Source organism: Gastrolobium bilobum, unplaced genomic scaffold (assembly GCF_033153095.1).
Source record: "Gastrolobium bilobum isolate Gb01-03AN ecotype WA unplaced genomic scaffold, APGP_CSIRO_Gbil_v1 utg7546, whole genome shotgun sequence".
Lineage (NCBI taxonomy): Eukaryota > Viridiplantae > Streptophyta > Magnoliopsida > Fabales > Fabaceae > Gastrolobium > Gastrolobium bilobum.
In genome coordinates this window covers 223,208-238,702 of record NW_026897020.1, presented here as the reverse complement: position 1 = coordinate 238,702, position 15,495 = coordinate 223,208, and the positions used below count along the sequence as shown (strand labels likewise).

The following is a 15,495-nucleotide window of genomic DNA, read 5'->3' as shown; positions in this document are numbered from 1 at the left end:
TTTGCAAATTGTTCACTTAACATCAAAAGAGACTAATTCTTCCATGTCTCTAAGGGAAAAATTTAATATACTCTAGGCCTACCATTTATTCAGTGATCCCTTTCTATAAATGGAAAACTTTCTTCCATTTTTACCGTTTTCTTTTTGATTTTTTCCCCCTCCGTTCCTTTTTTTTTTTTCATTTTTGGGAAGGGACCACCATGATCCCGTCCCATAAAAAATCTTCTCGTCTCTAGGTAGTCAAGGTGCTCTCATTAACCGTAGTCATCGAGCTAGTGGGTAAGAAGTGAAAATATTTAATATGCTCTAGGATCATCCAATGATTTGATGCTCCCTCTCACAACACTAATTTTTTCTTTTCTTTTTTACCCCTGCTATTTTTCTTCTTTTCCAATTCTACCCTTCCATTTACACTAAGAGACCACCTAAAAAATGATGGTCCCCGACCACAATAAATTCTCTCGTACTCCATACCCTAAACCTCACATCATCAGCGTGTATCTTTTCCTTTAATGCAACCGTACTTTAAATTACTTTCCAGTAACAAAATAATCAGAATCAAATTCTTAAAGACTGCGTTCCAGAATTTAAGATGGAGTGGGTATATTGCTTAGCTGTGCTGTGAGGGCAACTAACCTGTCAACCATAGTAATTTGACCAGGAAAAATTCTTTACTGGTACTCATGGAAGAATAGAACAGAATACAGTTAAAAGCGAGGAGATTCATCCAATTCCCAAGCGGTATTCTCAATGTATAATTCATTACCTAATGACATGGAAGGTTGATGGCTTTTAAATCTATACATACTATAGTTGCTAGTTCCTTAAGACCATCCATCACCATGATCTGACCACCATTTCAATAGCACCAGCAAATGACAACAATTTCTCCATGTTGGCAATGTAGCACAAATTGGGCATATTACTGTGTGAGCAACTTCGAGTCACAAGCCACTATCTTAACCCGTCCAACATTCTCTTGGCTATCTTCATTCTTAAATAAAGCATTTTGTAAGATAAAGGTCCAAACATTGTCACAAAATCTGTATGTATGGAGATGTCCCTGTGATTGAAAAGTGAAAAGAAAAATGAAACAGCTCAGGGGGAAGAAAAGGTGAATAATTACGTTCTTTACTTACAAAGACTTCAGCTTCAGCACGATTCATGAATTACAAATCAATATAATATATGCAGTATCGAACATAACATGAGCAGGTGTTAAATGGAGGTATTGGGTGATTCACTAATCACTACCCTCAACTTGTTTAAGGATAACTGTTACTGAACAAACTAGAAACATGAAATAGCAGCCGACAGTCAAATTAACATCGAATATTCCATGAAACAAGTAACAACAAACATTGCTATTTCAACATGCATTCAAAAGCACAAGAGACATTGCTCTTTCAACATGCATTCAAAAGCATCCGACTATCCGAGCAATATAATAAAAACAGTGGTGCCAAGTCATAAAACTTCATTCTCATAATCTGGTTTGGTCACATAAAATTAAACTATGTTGGAGAAATGAGAAAGATAAGCTAACCGAGAGCCAGTGAACAATGAATATATCAACTAGACACACTTCATGCGATGAGCATTCATTTTATTGTAGTGCATTTCAGGCTTCGTTTCGAACTACTGAAAAATGATCTAATTCAATTTTCTACGAAGATTTCAGTTTGTTAAACCAAGCTATCCATTTTCTGTTCCCTGCACAAGTTAACCAGGAGAACCAAAACAAAACAAACCCCTTCCAATTGGGCATCTTCACAAATAAAAATGCTACATAAACATACAATATCGGTCATCATCAACCTGAGACATGCTATACTTTACAGTCTCAGTATCTAACAATGTCTAGTTTCAACCTACTGCCCACCAACAAAAAAAAAAGGAGAGAGAGAGAGATTATAATGGAAAAGATTGCATAAAACAAAAAGGACACATACCTGACAAATGAATCTCAAATGTTTAAAGCCATATAATTAAAGTATTTATGGATGGATAATCATGCCAACACTCTTTGAATCTCATGTGTCGGATTGATAGTTTTGCAAATAGGAACATCAATGTCTTGTTATTGAGTTCAATAACATGTCATATCAGGCATGATTCAGCCATAAATTATATTTAAAAAATCCACTTTCCATTAAAGCTTGACTAGCGAGGGTAGGGGTGAGGGCACTTCTTGTATGCAACCTTACCCTTTATATTTGCAAAGAGATTATTTTCCGGATTTGAACCCATGACCTTTTAGTTACAAAAGAGCAACTTTACCACTACTCCAACTCGCCCTCAGCCACAAATTATATTTTAAATTAAAATATTTTTTCCACTCCAAAAACCAATACACAATCATGAAAATAACCAAAAAATGTACGAGAGAATATTTAAAAAAAATCTGTCCTTGGAGAGGGTATCCTCCCAGGGAATCTCCATATGTAATAAAATTTTATATTTGATCACCAACTTTGGCAAAATAACAAATATCAAAGAGTAGAATACTAATCGTAAATACAAACTAAAACAAAAGAAAAATGCATGAATAAAATTACTATTGTCCCACTTTATAAAATTACTTGTAACATTGATCATCAAGATCTCCCCAATATTACTCATTTAACGACTCTACATGATTCTTTTATTCCTTGTGTTAATAATATTCATGCATGGTCATAGCCATTCCTTATAGACACGAGTACCTAACTCAAAGCAATGGGGAAAAAGTACATTTTTGAAGGCAACAAGAAAATATTCTAACCAAATCTATTGATTGAAACCATCAAACAAATTAGACTTTTTGACCCATTTACTGAAGATAAGCAAACAAGCATCAAGATCAGTTTATCCCAACAAAGAATCCCTGTATAATCATCCTTACATGCTTGTTCTGTAGTACTCTTTCTCTTCCTTTTTGTATGTCATTTAAGGTAGTTGCAAAAGAATAATGGAAGTCATTAAACATTCTCTAATTTGATTATAAACAAAAAAACTACATTTGAATGACTTACTCTTTAATAATTAATATTACTTAAAATATTATTACTACTGTACTAATCTTATATTTTTAAGAAAATAATAATTAACACTTCATTTATTATCAAGTATGATAAATATAAAGATTCAGATGGAGTAGCCAACAAGCAAGCATATAACAGCAACTAACAAGCAAACATGATCCCACACACCATATTGCATGAACCTACAACTAAAGCTGGAGTGAGCTGAGCCAGCTCATAAACTTGCTTGCAGCTCGATTGTGGATTCATTAACAACTTAATGAGTTGAAAATTTTCACTCGTTTATAAATAAGCCAAGCTTGAGCTTTTACAAGTTTTACTCATTAGCTTAACTCATTGAGCCGAAAATATTCTAATACAATGCTCGATATTTACTTATTAGGTCAAGTAACTCGTCAGCTCTAAGGTGAGCCAAACACAGAGCCAAGGAAATAGGTTCAATTTCTTATTAAGCTGAGCTTCTCAGCTCTAGTCAAATCCAGTCCTAACTACAACCAACAGCAGAGTAAACGCACCTTGTCCATGCCCAAAATTTAATAGCTTATACTTAATCAAAAGAGAAGGGGAAAATAAGTTCGTCACCTTAATGGAGAACTTGCTCTTAACTTGCGTTTCCAGAGCCTCAGTCATAGACTAGAAATTCACATGCCATTGAAATAAAACGTTAAAACAGATCCAAAAACTGAACCACCAAGCCCCAATTCGTAAACATACCTTATCGAACTGGACGAGAACCTGAATAGCATGCTCGGGGCTGAGAGTGCCGTTCTGAACCATCTCATCCAAAGTCTCCGTGAGGCACATTCCGGTCGTCGACCTCCGGTACAGTTCGAACGTCGCCATGCTAGCTTGCGAAACGCGATCTGCGACGATTAACTTATATTACAATGCATGTATTGATAACAGAACCAAAACACGAAGAAAAATTTAGAAAATTGAAAATAAATAGTTATAAAAAAAATTGCGGGAAGGGTATGCGACAAGCAGCGAAGAAAAAAATGGAGATTTAGGGGATTGAAATCCATATTACGAAACTGGTGGCGACGTTTGAGACTTAAGAGTTGCTTTTTTCCCTTTCTTCTTCTGCTGGCGCTTCTCAGTGAACGTTTGGGTTTGGCTCGATAGCGTTTGCGAGCGTAAAAATTTGGGGCTTTTTATACCCTAGAATTTGGCGCTGAGGGTATATATAGTGAACATATGCAATGACCATCGTACCCTCCTTCACGTTTTTGTCACGTGAGATGTATCAGGTGAGGGACAGTGTGCCACTGTTGGCAAAAAAATATATATCAAAATGCTACGCTAATAGTAAATTTTGCCAAAATATCACGTGGTATATTTTGCTACACCGTGTCGCGAAATATTTACACACGTATTTCTCTACACGGTGTAGCAAAATATGTCACGTCAGAACCAAAAATGCCACGTGTCAGACAGGGAGAATTTCGCTACACAGTGTAGCGAAATTCTCTCTGTTTGACACGTGATATTTTTGATTCTGTGCATTCTGACGCGGCATATTTCGCTACACCGTGTAGCGAATTATTTGCACACATATTTCTCTACACAATGTAGCGAAATATGCCACGTAACATTTTGACAAAATTTATGACATTTTAGTGTTTTTTTTTTTTCCAAGTGGCACTTTGACCCGTGTTCCATCAGGTGACCCCGACGACTATAATCAATCATATTTTCTTTTTCGATTGAGCATAACATTAGTATTTACATTTAGTTCTCAACTACTATTTCTTCATCTTCTTCTTTTTCAATTGAGCTTTACATTAGTATTTATATTTAGTTATCTACTTTTAAATTTTTTTTTTTTTTAAGATAATAGTTAAAAAAAAGTTGATAACTAACTAAATAACTCTCATTCAGCAATTTGTTTGATAAATAATAACACAGTTGACGTATGCACGCACGCACTCACAAAAAGGTTTTGCGTTGTTTCTTTGTACTGAATTATAAAATATTTATAAAGAAATAAATGTTAATAATTGATGCATGAAAAAATATTTATTTATTTATTACTATTAGGGTCATTTGTCTCTCGTATATTAACATGACTTCAAAAAGACTGGACAGTCAAACTTAACCATACTTATAAAGAGGGGAATGCATGTGCCGATTGAATGCTAATTTTATCTAAGCATGGATGAAGATAAGCAGCATCTGTTATGGGAAGACCCTCCACGATCCATTTTCTCTAGCTGGCAGATCTTGCTGCGATGGGCAGACCCGGGCCCTGCTGTTCCAATAGTTTGGTTTGTTTCTTCTGTTGTTTTCGGTTGTTTTTGTTTGCTTTGGGCTTCGGCCTCTTTGTTTAAAAAAATAAATAAATAATTTACTTATATTTTGGTACATTTATGTCTGTTGGGATATTCAAGTGTGATGAGTCTCACATTGGTTGGTAATGGGTTAAGTGAATAGTATATAAGTGGAAGGACCCATGAACGCAATGCCTTAAGGTTTTGGGTTGAGATGTGGTGTCGGACTCACTTGGTGTACTTGTAGTAGCTTAGCTCATTGGTGGTGGCTCCCCGCCACGAGCTTCTCCCTGGACCCGCCTGACAGTGGTATCAGAGCCGGATTGGGCTCGAGCTAGCCTAGTGATTGGCTAGGAGGTGGGTCGAGTACTTTGCGCTTCGGGTACTCGGTTGAGGGGGAACATACCAATGGTGGGTTTCACACTTGAGGGAGAGATTGTTGGGATATTCAAGTGTGATGAGTCCCACATTGGTTGGTAATGGGCTAAGTGAAGAGTATATAAGTGGAAGGACCCATGATCCCAATGCCTTAAGGTTTTGGGTTGAGACATGGTGTCGGATCCACTTGGTGTACTTGGAGTAACTTGACCCATTGGTGGTGGTCCCCCGCCACGGGCTTTCCCCTGGACCCGCCTGACAGTGGTATCAGAACCGGGTTGGGCTCGAGCTAGCCTGGTGATTGACTAGAAGGCGGGTCGAGTACTTTGCGCTTGGTGTACTCGGTTGAGGGGGAGCATACCAATGGTGGGTTTCACACTTGAGGGGAGATTGTTGGGATATTCAAGTGTGATGAGTCTCACATTGGTTGGTAATGGGTTAAGTGAATAGTATATAAGTGGAAGGACCCATGAACCCAATGCCTTAAGGTTTTGGGTTGAGATGTGGTGCCGGACTCACTTGGCGTACAGACAACAAATTTAATTCACGGGAAAATATTTTAAATTTTCCTGAACTGATTCAGGGCTAAGATAGTCTGAACAATAACAAAAAACCCTGAAAATAATAATACATGCAAGTCTAAATTGTCTAATGATGTTTGTGTTGTCTATAATTTCCATCGGTTCCGGAGGAGGGGAATGGTGAATTTCAGAAGTAACTTTTGGAAGGTGTACACTGTTTTTAACATTTAATGATTCTTTTGTTTGTTTTTGTACGAATCATTTTAGGATTCATCTTAGTAGACTAGTAAATCTTCGTTTTGTTTCTTGTATTCGCACTCGAAGCATTTGTTAGAGACTCACCTTTTATTTGAGTACATCATATGTAAGACATTATAAAAACAAAAAGGTTTTATTAGTGTTATGTAACATAATGTAAGTGATGTTTTCAATTCTCACATCAAAAGGGAGAGAGAAAGTAGAATGATGAAAGAGAAAGAAAAACATGTGGACAACTCCTCTTTAATGTGTGTAGGAAAGTGAAGTTATATTATGTTAAATGATTAACATAAAACCCAAAAAAAAAAATGAATGTTGATATAAGCGACCTAAATTCACCATCAGACTTTGATACTATGGTAAACCAAGTCTAGAGGGACCTCGTGATGAGAGACTATTATCAATGGGTTAAGGTTGGACCAATCATATCAAGTGAGTTCAAGGTTTATATGTTTATTTATTTATATCCATTTCATTTTATCCATTATTAATCAATGTGTGACTTACCCTCAAATAAGAATCTAACATCAGTATATTCCTTCTCAACCAAATATTTAGGCTTAAAATATTCAACTCGTCTCGAAATACCTAACTAACTCGAGTTCAATCTGACTCTAATATTACTATCAGATAAGTTCATTAATAGCCCGTGATAGAGGAGTATCACTAAGGCTAAAGCACCATTTTAAAGTTTTTGGACAAAAGAATTGCCCGGTTAAAACTGATTGGATAAGTTTTTCCAAAGTAATGCAGTCAAACATGTCACCTATGCTAACGGGACTAGTCCCGTCACTGATACTGACGGAACTCATGCCACATCAGCGCCACGTAGGCAGTCCAATTATCGTAAAGCTTCGGAAGGTCATAACTTGTGACTCGGATATCCAAATCAGATGATTTTTTTTTATTTCACATAACTTTTCAAGATCTACGCAATAACACCTCATTTGATATATTTTATCTCCCACAAACACAGTCTTATGGATAAACACTCTTGTGATTGTGATACAATTGTTACAAATTCAAACTATGTTTGTGGGAGATAAAATATGTCAAATGAGGTATCATTGCGTAGATCTCGAAAAGTTATGTGAAATAAAAAAAATCATCTGATTTGGATATCCGAGTCATAAGTTATGGTCTTCCGAAGATTTACGGTAATTAGATTGCCTACGTGGCGCTGACGTGGCACGAGTCCCGTCAGTATCAGTGACGGGATCCGTCAGCATAGGCGACATGTTTGACTGCATTACTTTGAAAAAACTTATCCAATCAGTTTTAACCAAACAATTCTTTTGTCCAAAAGCTTTAAAATGATGCTTTTCCCCTATCACTAACAAGCTAAGTTAGATCAATCCGATATTATATCTAAACCTAAAACCTTAAAATATTGGATTCAAAAATACATCTACCTATATCCATTTTACTTATCACATTATCAATCAATATTGACACTCATGACACTTAAATATCTCAAGTGACCACCTCACAATCTTGAGCTAAACTGCAAATGCATTTCGGCAAACGTTTAAATTTCTAACGTACTTGGACGTTATTACAAATTGATTCGGTGGTATCACAAGTCACAATGAATGGTTGTCTTGTAAATATTAAAGATGTATATGATGATAATCTAGGAGTTCATACTTTAATAGACATAGCCCGAATAATATAATCAATCACTGAGGGATGACGAGAAAGGTAAATGACGCGGATAGGATGCATAACTGCCACGTAAAGAAAGAAGCCAGATTCCAGAAACGTGTGAGCCTAACTCTTATCTTTGTATGTTTCTTAAAAGGAAATGGGTTCAATTTCCAAGTTTATACTTTATTGTTGTCTCTTTCCAAATTCAGAGAGCAGGACAGAGCAGGTATTTTTTTTTTTTTCCAGCTAATAGTATAGCAAGTAGCAATGGAAGAGATGGGTTCTTCATCTTCAACCCCTTTGTCAAATCACAAGAAGACCTCCTTCATGTCTCACCTGAAGAAGAGTTGCTTATCTTTCGCAGCTTCTGTACAGGAAAGTTTCAGATATGTAAAAGCCTTTTTTGTTGGTCAGGTTCGAAATCCAAAGAGGCCCTTTGTGGCCCTTTCTATTTTTGGTGTAATACTGATTTCAATATATTTATTATTTTTCCTACAAAATTGAAATGGTCCCGTCTGATGGAGGGCTTGTGTTTTTTGTGTTGAAAGCAGGCAAAGACTATAACTGCAAGAAATGAGAAGGAAGCAAGTGAAGCTGAACTTGAGGCTACCAAAATGCAGGTTGAGGCTGCTGATGCTGCTGAAGATATCAAGAACAGACTCAATAAATCCGCGTAAATTTTCGCTTTTCCATCGAAACTACCGTTTTCTACAGAATTTCTTTCTTTTTTCTTCTCCTGATGCATAAGGGAAAGTGTGTAACAAAAATGTCTTTTATTAGCTCCAATATGTCCTTCTGGTTTAATTAAACATGATATATTGTTAATTAACTTTAAGAGTGAATTAATCTGACTTAATTGGATCATTTTATTCTATTTATTTTTTGGTTTGTATCTTTTATATTTGGTAGATAGATTAGTTTTAGTCTCTATTTTTTTTTTTTTCATGATCAAGATAACCAAAACATTTGACCTTCCATTGGCAAGGTGATGAGTTTTATTATAAGGTTCTTCTTGCTGTTACAATTGTCATGGACCTTTCACTGACAAATTCATGTTTGCGCATCAAAGCTCATTAGCAAGTTGACAAAATAAAAAGAAAGCAGCTCATAACTATATTTGTGGACCTAGAAAAAGGGAACAATGCGTAATGCCTGAAATATGTAATCTACTTTAAGTCTAATATCAAAGTTCTTATATTTTACAATACATAACAAGACAGCAAACAAGGTTGGAAATTTGTAACTGTAAAATCTGTGGAATGAGCAGGTTCATATTGAAAATAAGCTAATTTAATATTTTTTGTTAGGGCCTTCTAGACGAATATAGTCATACATTATCCCCTGGAAGGGGCCAGTAGCTATGGTCTGTGTTAGAAATATGGTATTAACGCCTTCCCCTAGCAGAAGACCTGGCATATCAATGCTGTATAGCCAGTAAAGTCCATGAATTCCATGTCTAGCTATTGCATTGTCCTTCCCAATCACCCCCGTTGTAAATAATGGAGGATCTCGTTTTAGATCATTCACTCTAACCTTCAAATTACAAACCAAAAAAACATCATGGGACGAGACATGGAATAGAAAGTGAAAATACTCAACAAATCATGGTTTATCTGGGAAAACTAGTAAAATACTTTGTGAGTTTCCAAACCTGTAATTCGGAGACATTTGCACTTGCAAGCGCCAATCGCAATTTATAGATTCCACTTGCCTCCACCTTATCAAGGTTGAACTTAATTTGCCATGTAGTTCCTTGGTAACTGCCATCATTTTTCTTCCTGTATTTCATGCACTAATTTCATCTTTCATGGATAACATAGGTGCTTTTAAAGAAATCAACTCTATCTTGTCTTAAAATAGTGTACCTGGTGACCTGTGCAAAGAACCAATCTTTTCTGTAGTCACTGACACCAACTGTATAAACCAAATCTTCATTTGGGTATAAATCTGCATATCTTTCCCACAAGCCATACTGCCTAAACCTGTCAATGAAATAGATGGTGGTTTTGTGGGAGCACAAAGCTAAAAAATGTTGAACATTTAAGGCTTAATTTATTATTTATCTAAAGAGGAACTGACTTGTCTGGATGGTCGACATAAAGCTTGTTTATGTACTTTGGATTAGGATCAGGAACGTAGAACTCAGCAGCAGAGCGATCAGGAATGCCTATCTCCCATAATGTTGGACCATCTCTTAGAGGCACATAAATAATGTCACCAACGTTTATTTCACAACCTACATATTGTATCGTTCTTATAGTATATAACAAACATTAACTGAAATATATAACCTTCACAGCTATATATAGAGTATCACTAAATTAGAGCCCATAACTATGGTACATCCTCTAGCCCTATATAATATAAACACAAGTACCTGGGGTTATGGTGAGGACAGCATTGTTCCAATACTCTCCAATGAAACCTGGGACCCAGGCGTAGAGACTGTAATCCCCACTACGTATATTATTGATTGAGAAGTAGCCGTTCTCGTTTGCTCTAGTCCAAAATTGGTATCCCTGAACAAAAAAAGCCTTGCAAGATAAAATTGCTGCCCAATCACTAATTGTATTCATAAATCTAATGTATGTTGAATACTTGGCCAGAACCATAGAAGAATTAAGGGAAATACTCTCATTTTATATGAGATAGTTATCCCCTCTCTTTTTTTCTTTTTTTTCTTCTCTTTAATGGTGGGTCCCACCTCACTTCTGGTACGAGATAACTACTCTCATGTAAAATTAGTATTCCCCAAGAATAAAACACAAATTTTGGGTTGTTTAACGAGCACATTCAACCTTGCATTCTCTTTGCCAGGACCCAGCGTCTCCAGGTGGTGCCAGTCCTACATACGCGCCTTGTGCTAACATGTAATCGTCACTTAAGCACCTGAAAATGGTCATGTTGATAGTCAATTCAATTTAAAAGCTGACGAAGATTATATTATACTTTTATAACAGTTTCAGATGTTGTTGCAAGGAGATATTGGTACTTTGGTGTTACCTGTCTTGAACTAGTAACGTGCCACACACACTGCCTCGTCTGCTAGATTTCTGAAAATCCTCTGAAGCTGGGAAATCATAGGCCCAACTTTGAACCTCCTCGTTCATCTAGAAGCCATTTTTGGTAGTCTTAGTTAGTACTTAAGTGTTAATTATTTGTAATATTTTCTTCCCAAAAGAAACTAAAGTTGTCCTTAACATAATTTTAACCTATAATGAAATTGAAACCTGATTTTTGGCGTCCTCCCAGAGCATCAGTGGGTCCTCATCATCTAACAAAGTGTTAAGATAGACAAAAGTTGGCCCGAAAACTTTTTTCCATGGCTCATTTGGCTGGAGTTTCAGAACTATATCCTCTCCGGCGTAATGAGCACTAAGAAACATCTGGCACAAACAAAAATATTGCTGATCAACATGAAATAAGATATAACTGTAATAGTTTTCCATCATTGAAACTAAGCACTTATCAACAAGTGATATTAAAGGGTAGGAGCAAAGTGAAGTGCATGCTTCACAAACAAAATACTTACTGCAAGGCTGATAGGGCCTACATGGGAGGTAAGGTTCTGTTTAACAGGGCCACCTGATCTGAACTCATTGCTGGGTATGATTACCCAAAACCCCATTGATGGATCAGTTTCGGATTCGCTACTTATCCACCCATGGACCTTAAGATCTTTGTTGTCACTTGAATACTGGTACTTGTCATCCACCTTTAATCAATCAATAACAAATTTTGTTAACCACAAATGATATTTTATAGAGTAAACCCTGTTTTTAATTCCTCCAAAGAAAAAGAATATTTTTATTGTCCAAATAAACTATGGAGATATTCAAGTGTGATAATGACATATTGGTTGCTAATGGGTTAAATGAAGTGAATATAAGTGGACGGACCCATGAACTCAATGCCTTAAGTTTTTGGGTTGAGACGTGGTGTCGAATTCACTTGGTACGATTGGTGTAGCTTAGTCCATTGGTGGTGTTACCCGTCAGGGCTTATCCTTGGACCCTCCATACAATGATATCAGAACCAGATTGGGCTCGAGCTAGCCTGGTGATTGGCTAGGAGGCGGATTGAGTATGAAGAGTCCTACATTTGTTGGTAATGGGCTAAGTGAAGTGTATATAAGTGGATGGACCCTGAAGCCAATGTTAAGGTTTTGGGTTGAGATATTATGTCGAATTCACTTGCTACTGTTGATGTAGCTTAGTCTATTGGTGGTGTTCCCGCCACAGGCTTCTCCCTAGACTCGCATAACATAATCTTACAAAGTTAATTTAATTCTTTAAAAAAATTACCAACAATTTAATATGTTAATTGCAGGAGATGACATTTACTTAGTTTTTTAATTATACAATGAATTAAAGATGCATTATTAAGCCAGTAGAAATGAGCTAGTGGGGAGGAACTTGGGTAATTGTATGAGATTATAAATTAAAAACTCAATGACATCATTGTATTAAAAAAATGACGTTGATTTAATCTCTCTAGAAAATAACATTAATTTAAGGGAAAATTATTTCTCTAGTCACTAATTTACCCTAAATTTAATTCTCAATCCTACTATAAAACAATTTTAATAATTAATATTACTTATCCTGATTAAGAACACTAATGTAAAATTTACCTATCTTTACAATTTGACGTGCAACTCAACAACTATGCAGGTTGTTTCTTTTTCTTATTTTCAAGTGTTGTACATCTAGTTAGTTGGTTATTTATTTATTTATTTTAATTACCTCTCCCTTGAACTCTGGCTCCACGGGGTTGACGAGCAAAACTGCTTCTGGGGGAACTAGTTCTTTTCCTCTTCTGGGTAATCGGTCTTCTGGGAGAGGCATGAATCTTTGTCTATTATCCGCTATGGCCATGTAATGAAACCTACATATAAAACCTCTAAAAATTATCTTTGCAGCAAGCTAATTTACATGTTCTTGTCAAATATCAGTTCAAGGCAACGAAGGGCATTAAACAAGATCCCTCCAATAGAATATTCAAGTCAGAAAATGAATTAAGATAAGGGAATATATTTCATAAGGTCACAAGGCGACGTCCATACTTGTCTTTTCGAAGCTTATAAACAATCCTGATTTGAGGTATGTTGAAAGCAGGCCACTCCTTTAGGTGTTCAAAGATGGCGTAAGAATAGAAGCCTGAGGAATTACGAAGCATCACATACCTGAAGAATTATTGTTGATATGTAATTAATTAATCATAATCATCATTTTGATTTTCAAAATAATTAATGACTGTGGACTAATTCCAGTCTTAAAGCAACATATGTAATGGTACCTTTTGTCGATATTTAGAGGCGATTGTTTTCCCTTCAGAGATAGATCCCACATTCTTGTAAATGAGATTTCAACCTGCTCCTCATTTTCCACTATAACATGAAACCTTGTTCCTACAACTCTGCATGTGTAGCCAATTAATTGCAAACTAGCTCATAATAACATCAATAAGACATCAATTGCAGCCAGAGTTCTAATGTTTTGGTTTATAATAAATAATCTCTGGCAACATTGGCAAAAGAAAAATATGAGAGGCAAGTATCACATACCGCTCAAATGTCCCTGTTGTTCCTGTACTTCCTGCTTCACTCCAAACAACGTCCCAATACCTAGGAATTCAATATTTCAGGGTAACCGTAAGTCGTAGTCACATGATAACTGACGAAAAATGATATAGAACACAAGATCTAAATCTCAATGTGCAGGTACCCTCTATTATCCCTTTCGTTAAGAACTTCAAGCAGATTATCAATGCCATTATATTGTATTCTAGTGACAAATCCACCCGGATTGGATAAATACACTTGCAATATGCCATTGTCCATGACCACCTGCAATTTGAAAGATCAGCGTCTCAAACCTTAATTTGTCAAAACTTCATAATATTATATTGAAATTCTAAATAACATAAAGAGAACAATGTCTTACATGGCTGTCTTCGATATGCAACCGTGCTGCTTGTGAGGACATGTTGAAGGAATTTCGTTAGTTGCTATATCTTGTCTTACAATATATGTTTGCTACAACTTGTTTTCTTCATATGTCATTTAAGTTCTTGAGGTTCAGATTTTCTCTTTCCTCTAGTTTTCTTCAATTAATGGCCAAGCAATTTTTTTTTTTTTATTTCATTGGTTTTCATAGTCAATTCTTTACTCAATGGCCACTGTAGCCGTGCACGTTTTGTGGGGACAAAACAGAAGCTGAAGCATTAGAATATGTAACAATTAGGACTGTTTTGTGACTTGGCTGATATTTACGTCATATGTGATGCCCTCAACAAAAATCACCAAATATATGTTTCATGTCAGAGGATTCTAAGATTGCATTATTGTGATGAATTATGATCGCATTTTTGGCAAATAGATCTCCTTAAAATTTTGATTATAATTTATACAGTCCTTAAATTTCGTCTCTTTAAATTCTCATCTCTTTGCCTTAGTGATGGATGAACTAATAAAAGATATTTACGAGAAAGTGCCATGATGTATGTTTTTTTGCAGATGATATTGTGCTTATTGATGAGACCAAAAAATGGTGTTAATAGAAAACTTCAATTGTGGAGAAGCACTTTGGAGTCTAAAGGATTCGTAGTAAGCCGGAGCAAGACTGAGTATATGAAATGTGATTTTTCTTTGGTAAGAGATGGAGATCAAGACCTCGTGCATCTACTTGGTCAAGAGGTACCCAAAAAAGATGCTTTTAGTCTTTAGATACCTGAGATCAATTTTACAAAAAGGTAGTGAGATTGATGAGGATATAAATCATAGAATCAGAACAGGATGGATGAAATGACAAAGTGCATATGGGTTTTTGTGTCATTGCAAAATACCCCTTAAGCTAAAAGAAAAATTCTATAGAACAACATTAAAACCTGCAATGTTATATGGAGATGAATGTTGGCCACTGGCCAGCACATAGGCAACATGAGCATAAAACGTGAGTAGCAGAAATAAGGATGTTAAAGTGGATGTATGGTTATACGATGATGGATAAGATAAGAAATAAAGATATTCGATGAAAAGTAGGAGTAGTACCTATGACTGAAAAGATGAGGGAACATAGATTGAGATGGTTTGAGCACGTAATGAGACGACCCCTAGATGCTCCCATAAGAACAGAAGTTTGTTACCAAGAGCTTGACACAAAGAGAGATAGAGGTAGACCGAAACTTGCCTGGAGAAAAGTAGTTAAACAAAACTTAATAGAGTGAGATATAGATTGACGGACGATGTATCTTATGATAGAATGGAAAAAAGTTATAAGCAGGGTGGAAGGTTAGATCTGTTGTTGTACCTATGTTTCAGATGGTCCCTTTTTAGTCATTCTCATCTTCATCCCCCTCTTTTTTTTTCTTCTTTTCTTTTATCTTATTTCCCCTTCC

At 36.0% G+C, this 15,495-nt stretch overlaps 3 protein-coding genes across 5 annotated transcripts; 1 reads left to right on the top strand and 2 right to left on the bottom strand.

The window, feature by feature from the left end:
• Positions 1–603: 603 nt before the first annotated feature.
• Positions 604–4,170, bottom strand: LOC133303474 (transcription initiation factor IIA subunit 2-like). 2 transcript variants are annotated; one of them, XM_061503386.1, is made up of 4 exons: positions 4,059–4,170; positions 3,738–3,886; positions 3,606–3,656; positions 604–1,063 (listed from the first exon to the last, which is right to left on the bottom strand). In XM_061503386.1, exons 2-4 carry the CDS (start codon positions 3,864–3,866, stop codon positions 923–925), a joined length of 321 nt encoding a protein of 106 aa, XP_061359370.1. In that variant the 5' UTR covers positions 3,867–3,886; positions 4,059–4,170; the 3' UTR covers positions 604–922. The 2 variants fall into 2 exon arrangements, with proteins under 2 accessions (XP_061359370.1, XP_061359369.1); XM_061503385.1 differs by having other exon boundaries at positions 4,054–4,167.
• A 3,949-nt stretch (positions 4,171–8,119) lies between these two features.
• On the top strand, positions 8,120–8,978 carry LOC133303479 (uncharacterized). Of its 2 annotated transcripts, XM_061503391.1 has the most exons (3): positions 8,120–8,212; positions 8,307–8,511; positions 8,649–8,978. In XM_061503391.1, exons 2-3 carry the CDS (start codon positions 8,365–8,367, stop codon positions 8,772–8,774), a joined length of 273 nt encoding a protein of 90 aa, XP_061359375.1. In that variant the 5' UTR covers positions 8,120–8,212; positions 8,307–8,364; the 3' UTR covers positions 8,775–8,978. The 2 variants fall into 2 exon arrangements, with proteins under 2 accessions (XP_061359375.1, XP_061359374.1); XM_061503390.1 differs by lacking the exon at positions 8,120–8,212 and having other exon boundaries at positions 8,258–8,511.
• Positions 8,979–9,387: 409 nt separating this feature from the next.
• Positions 9,388–14,119, bottom strand: LOC133303464 (probable rhamnogalacturonate lyase B). The gene is made up of 15 exons (XM_061503372.1): positions 14,043–14,119; positions 13,824–13,945; positions 13,664–13,723; positions 13,396–13,515; positions 13,163–13,282; positions 12,843–12,984; positions 11,630–11,812; positions 11,328–11,483; positions 11,101–11,207; positions 10,896–10,986; positions 10,475–10,616; positions 10,177–10,333; positions 9,963–10,079; positions 9,749–9,875; positions 9,388–9,630 (listed from the first exon to the last, which is right to left on the bottom strand). The coding sequence occupies exons 1-15, from the start codon at positions 14,082–14,084 to the stop codon at positions 9,388–9,390; spliced, it is 1,929 nt and encodes a 642-aa protein (XP_061359356.1). The 5' UTR covers positions 14,085–14,119.
• Between the last annotated feature and the right edge of the window lie 1,376 nt (positions 14,120–15,495).

Excerpts from the sequence above, each read along its gene's own strand:
- LOC133303479 (XM_061503391.1), top strand. The coding sequence starts at position 8,365 with ATGGAAGAGATGGGTTCTTCATCTTCAACCCCTTTGTCAAATCACAAG. Across the intron at positions 8,512-8,648 it reads AAGCCTTTTTTGTTGGTCAG|GCAAAGACTATAACTGCAAG; the intron begins GTTCGAAATCCA and ends TGTTGAAAGCAG.
- LOC133303464 (XM_061503372.1), bottom strand. The coding sequence starts at position 14,084 with ATGTCCTCACAAGCAGCACGGTTGCATATCGAAGACAGCCAT. Across the intron at positions 13,946-14,042 it reads TGCATATCGAAGACAGCCAT|GTGGTCATGGACAATGGCAT; the intron begins GTAAGACATTGT and ends TTCAAATTGCAG. Across the intron at positions 10,617-10,895 it reads CCTGGCAAAGAGAATGCAAG|GGATACCAATTTTGGACTAG; the intron begins GTTGAATGTGCT and ends TTTTTTGTTCAG.
- LOC133303474 (XM_061503386.1), bottom strand. The coding sequence starts at position 3,866 with ATGGCGACGTTCGAACTGTACCGGAGGTCGACGACCGGAATGTGCCTC. Across the intron at positions 3,657-3,737 it reads TTCTCGTCCAGTTCGATAAG|TCTATGACTGAGGCTCTGGA; the intron begins GTATGTTTACGA and ends GTGAATTTCTAG. Across the intron at positions 1,064-3,605 it reads AGAGCAAGTTCTCCATTAAG|GGACATCTCCATACATACAG; the intron begins GTGACGAACTTA and ends TTTCAATCACAG.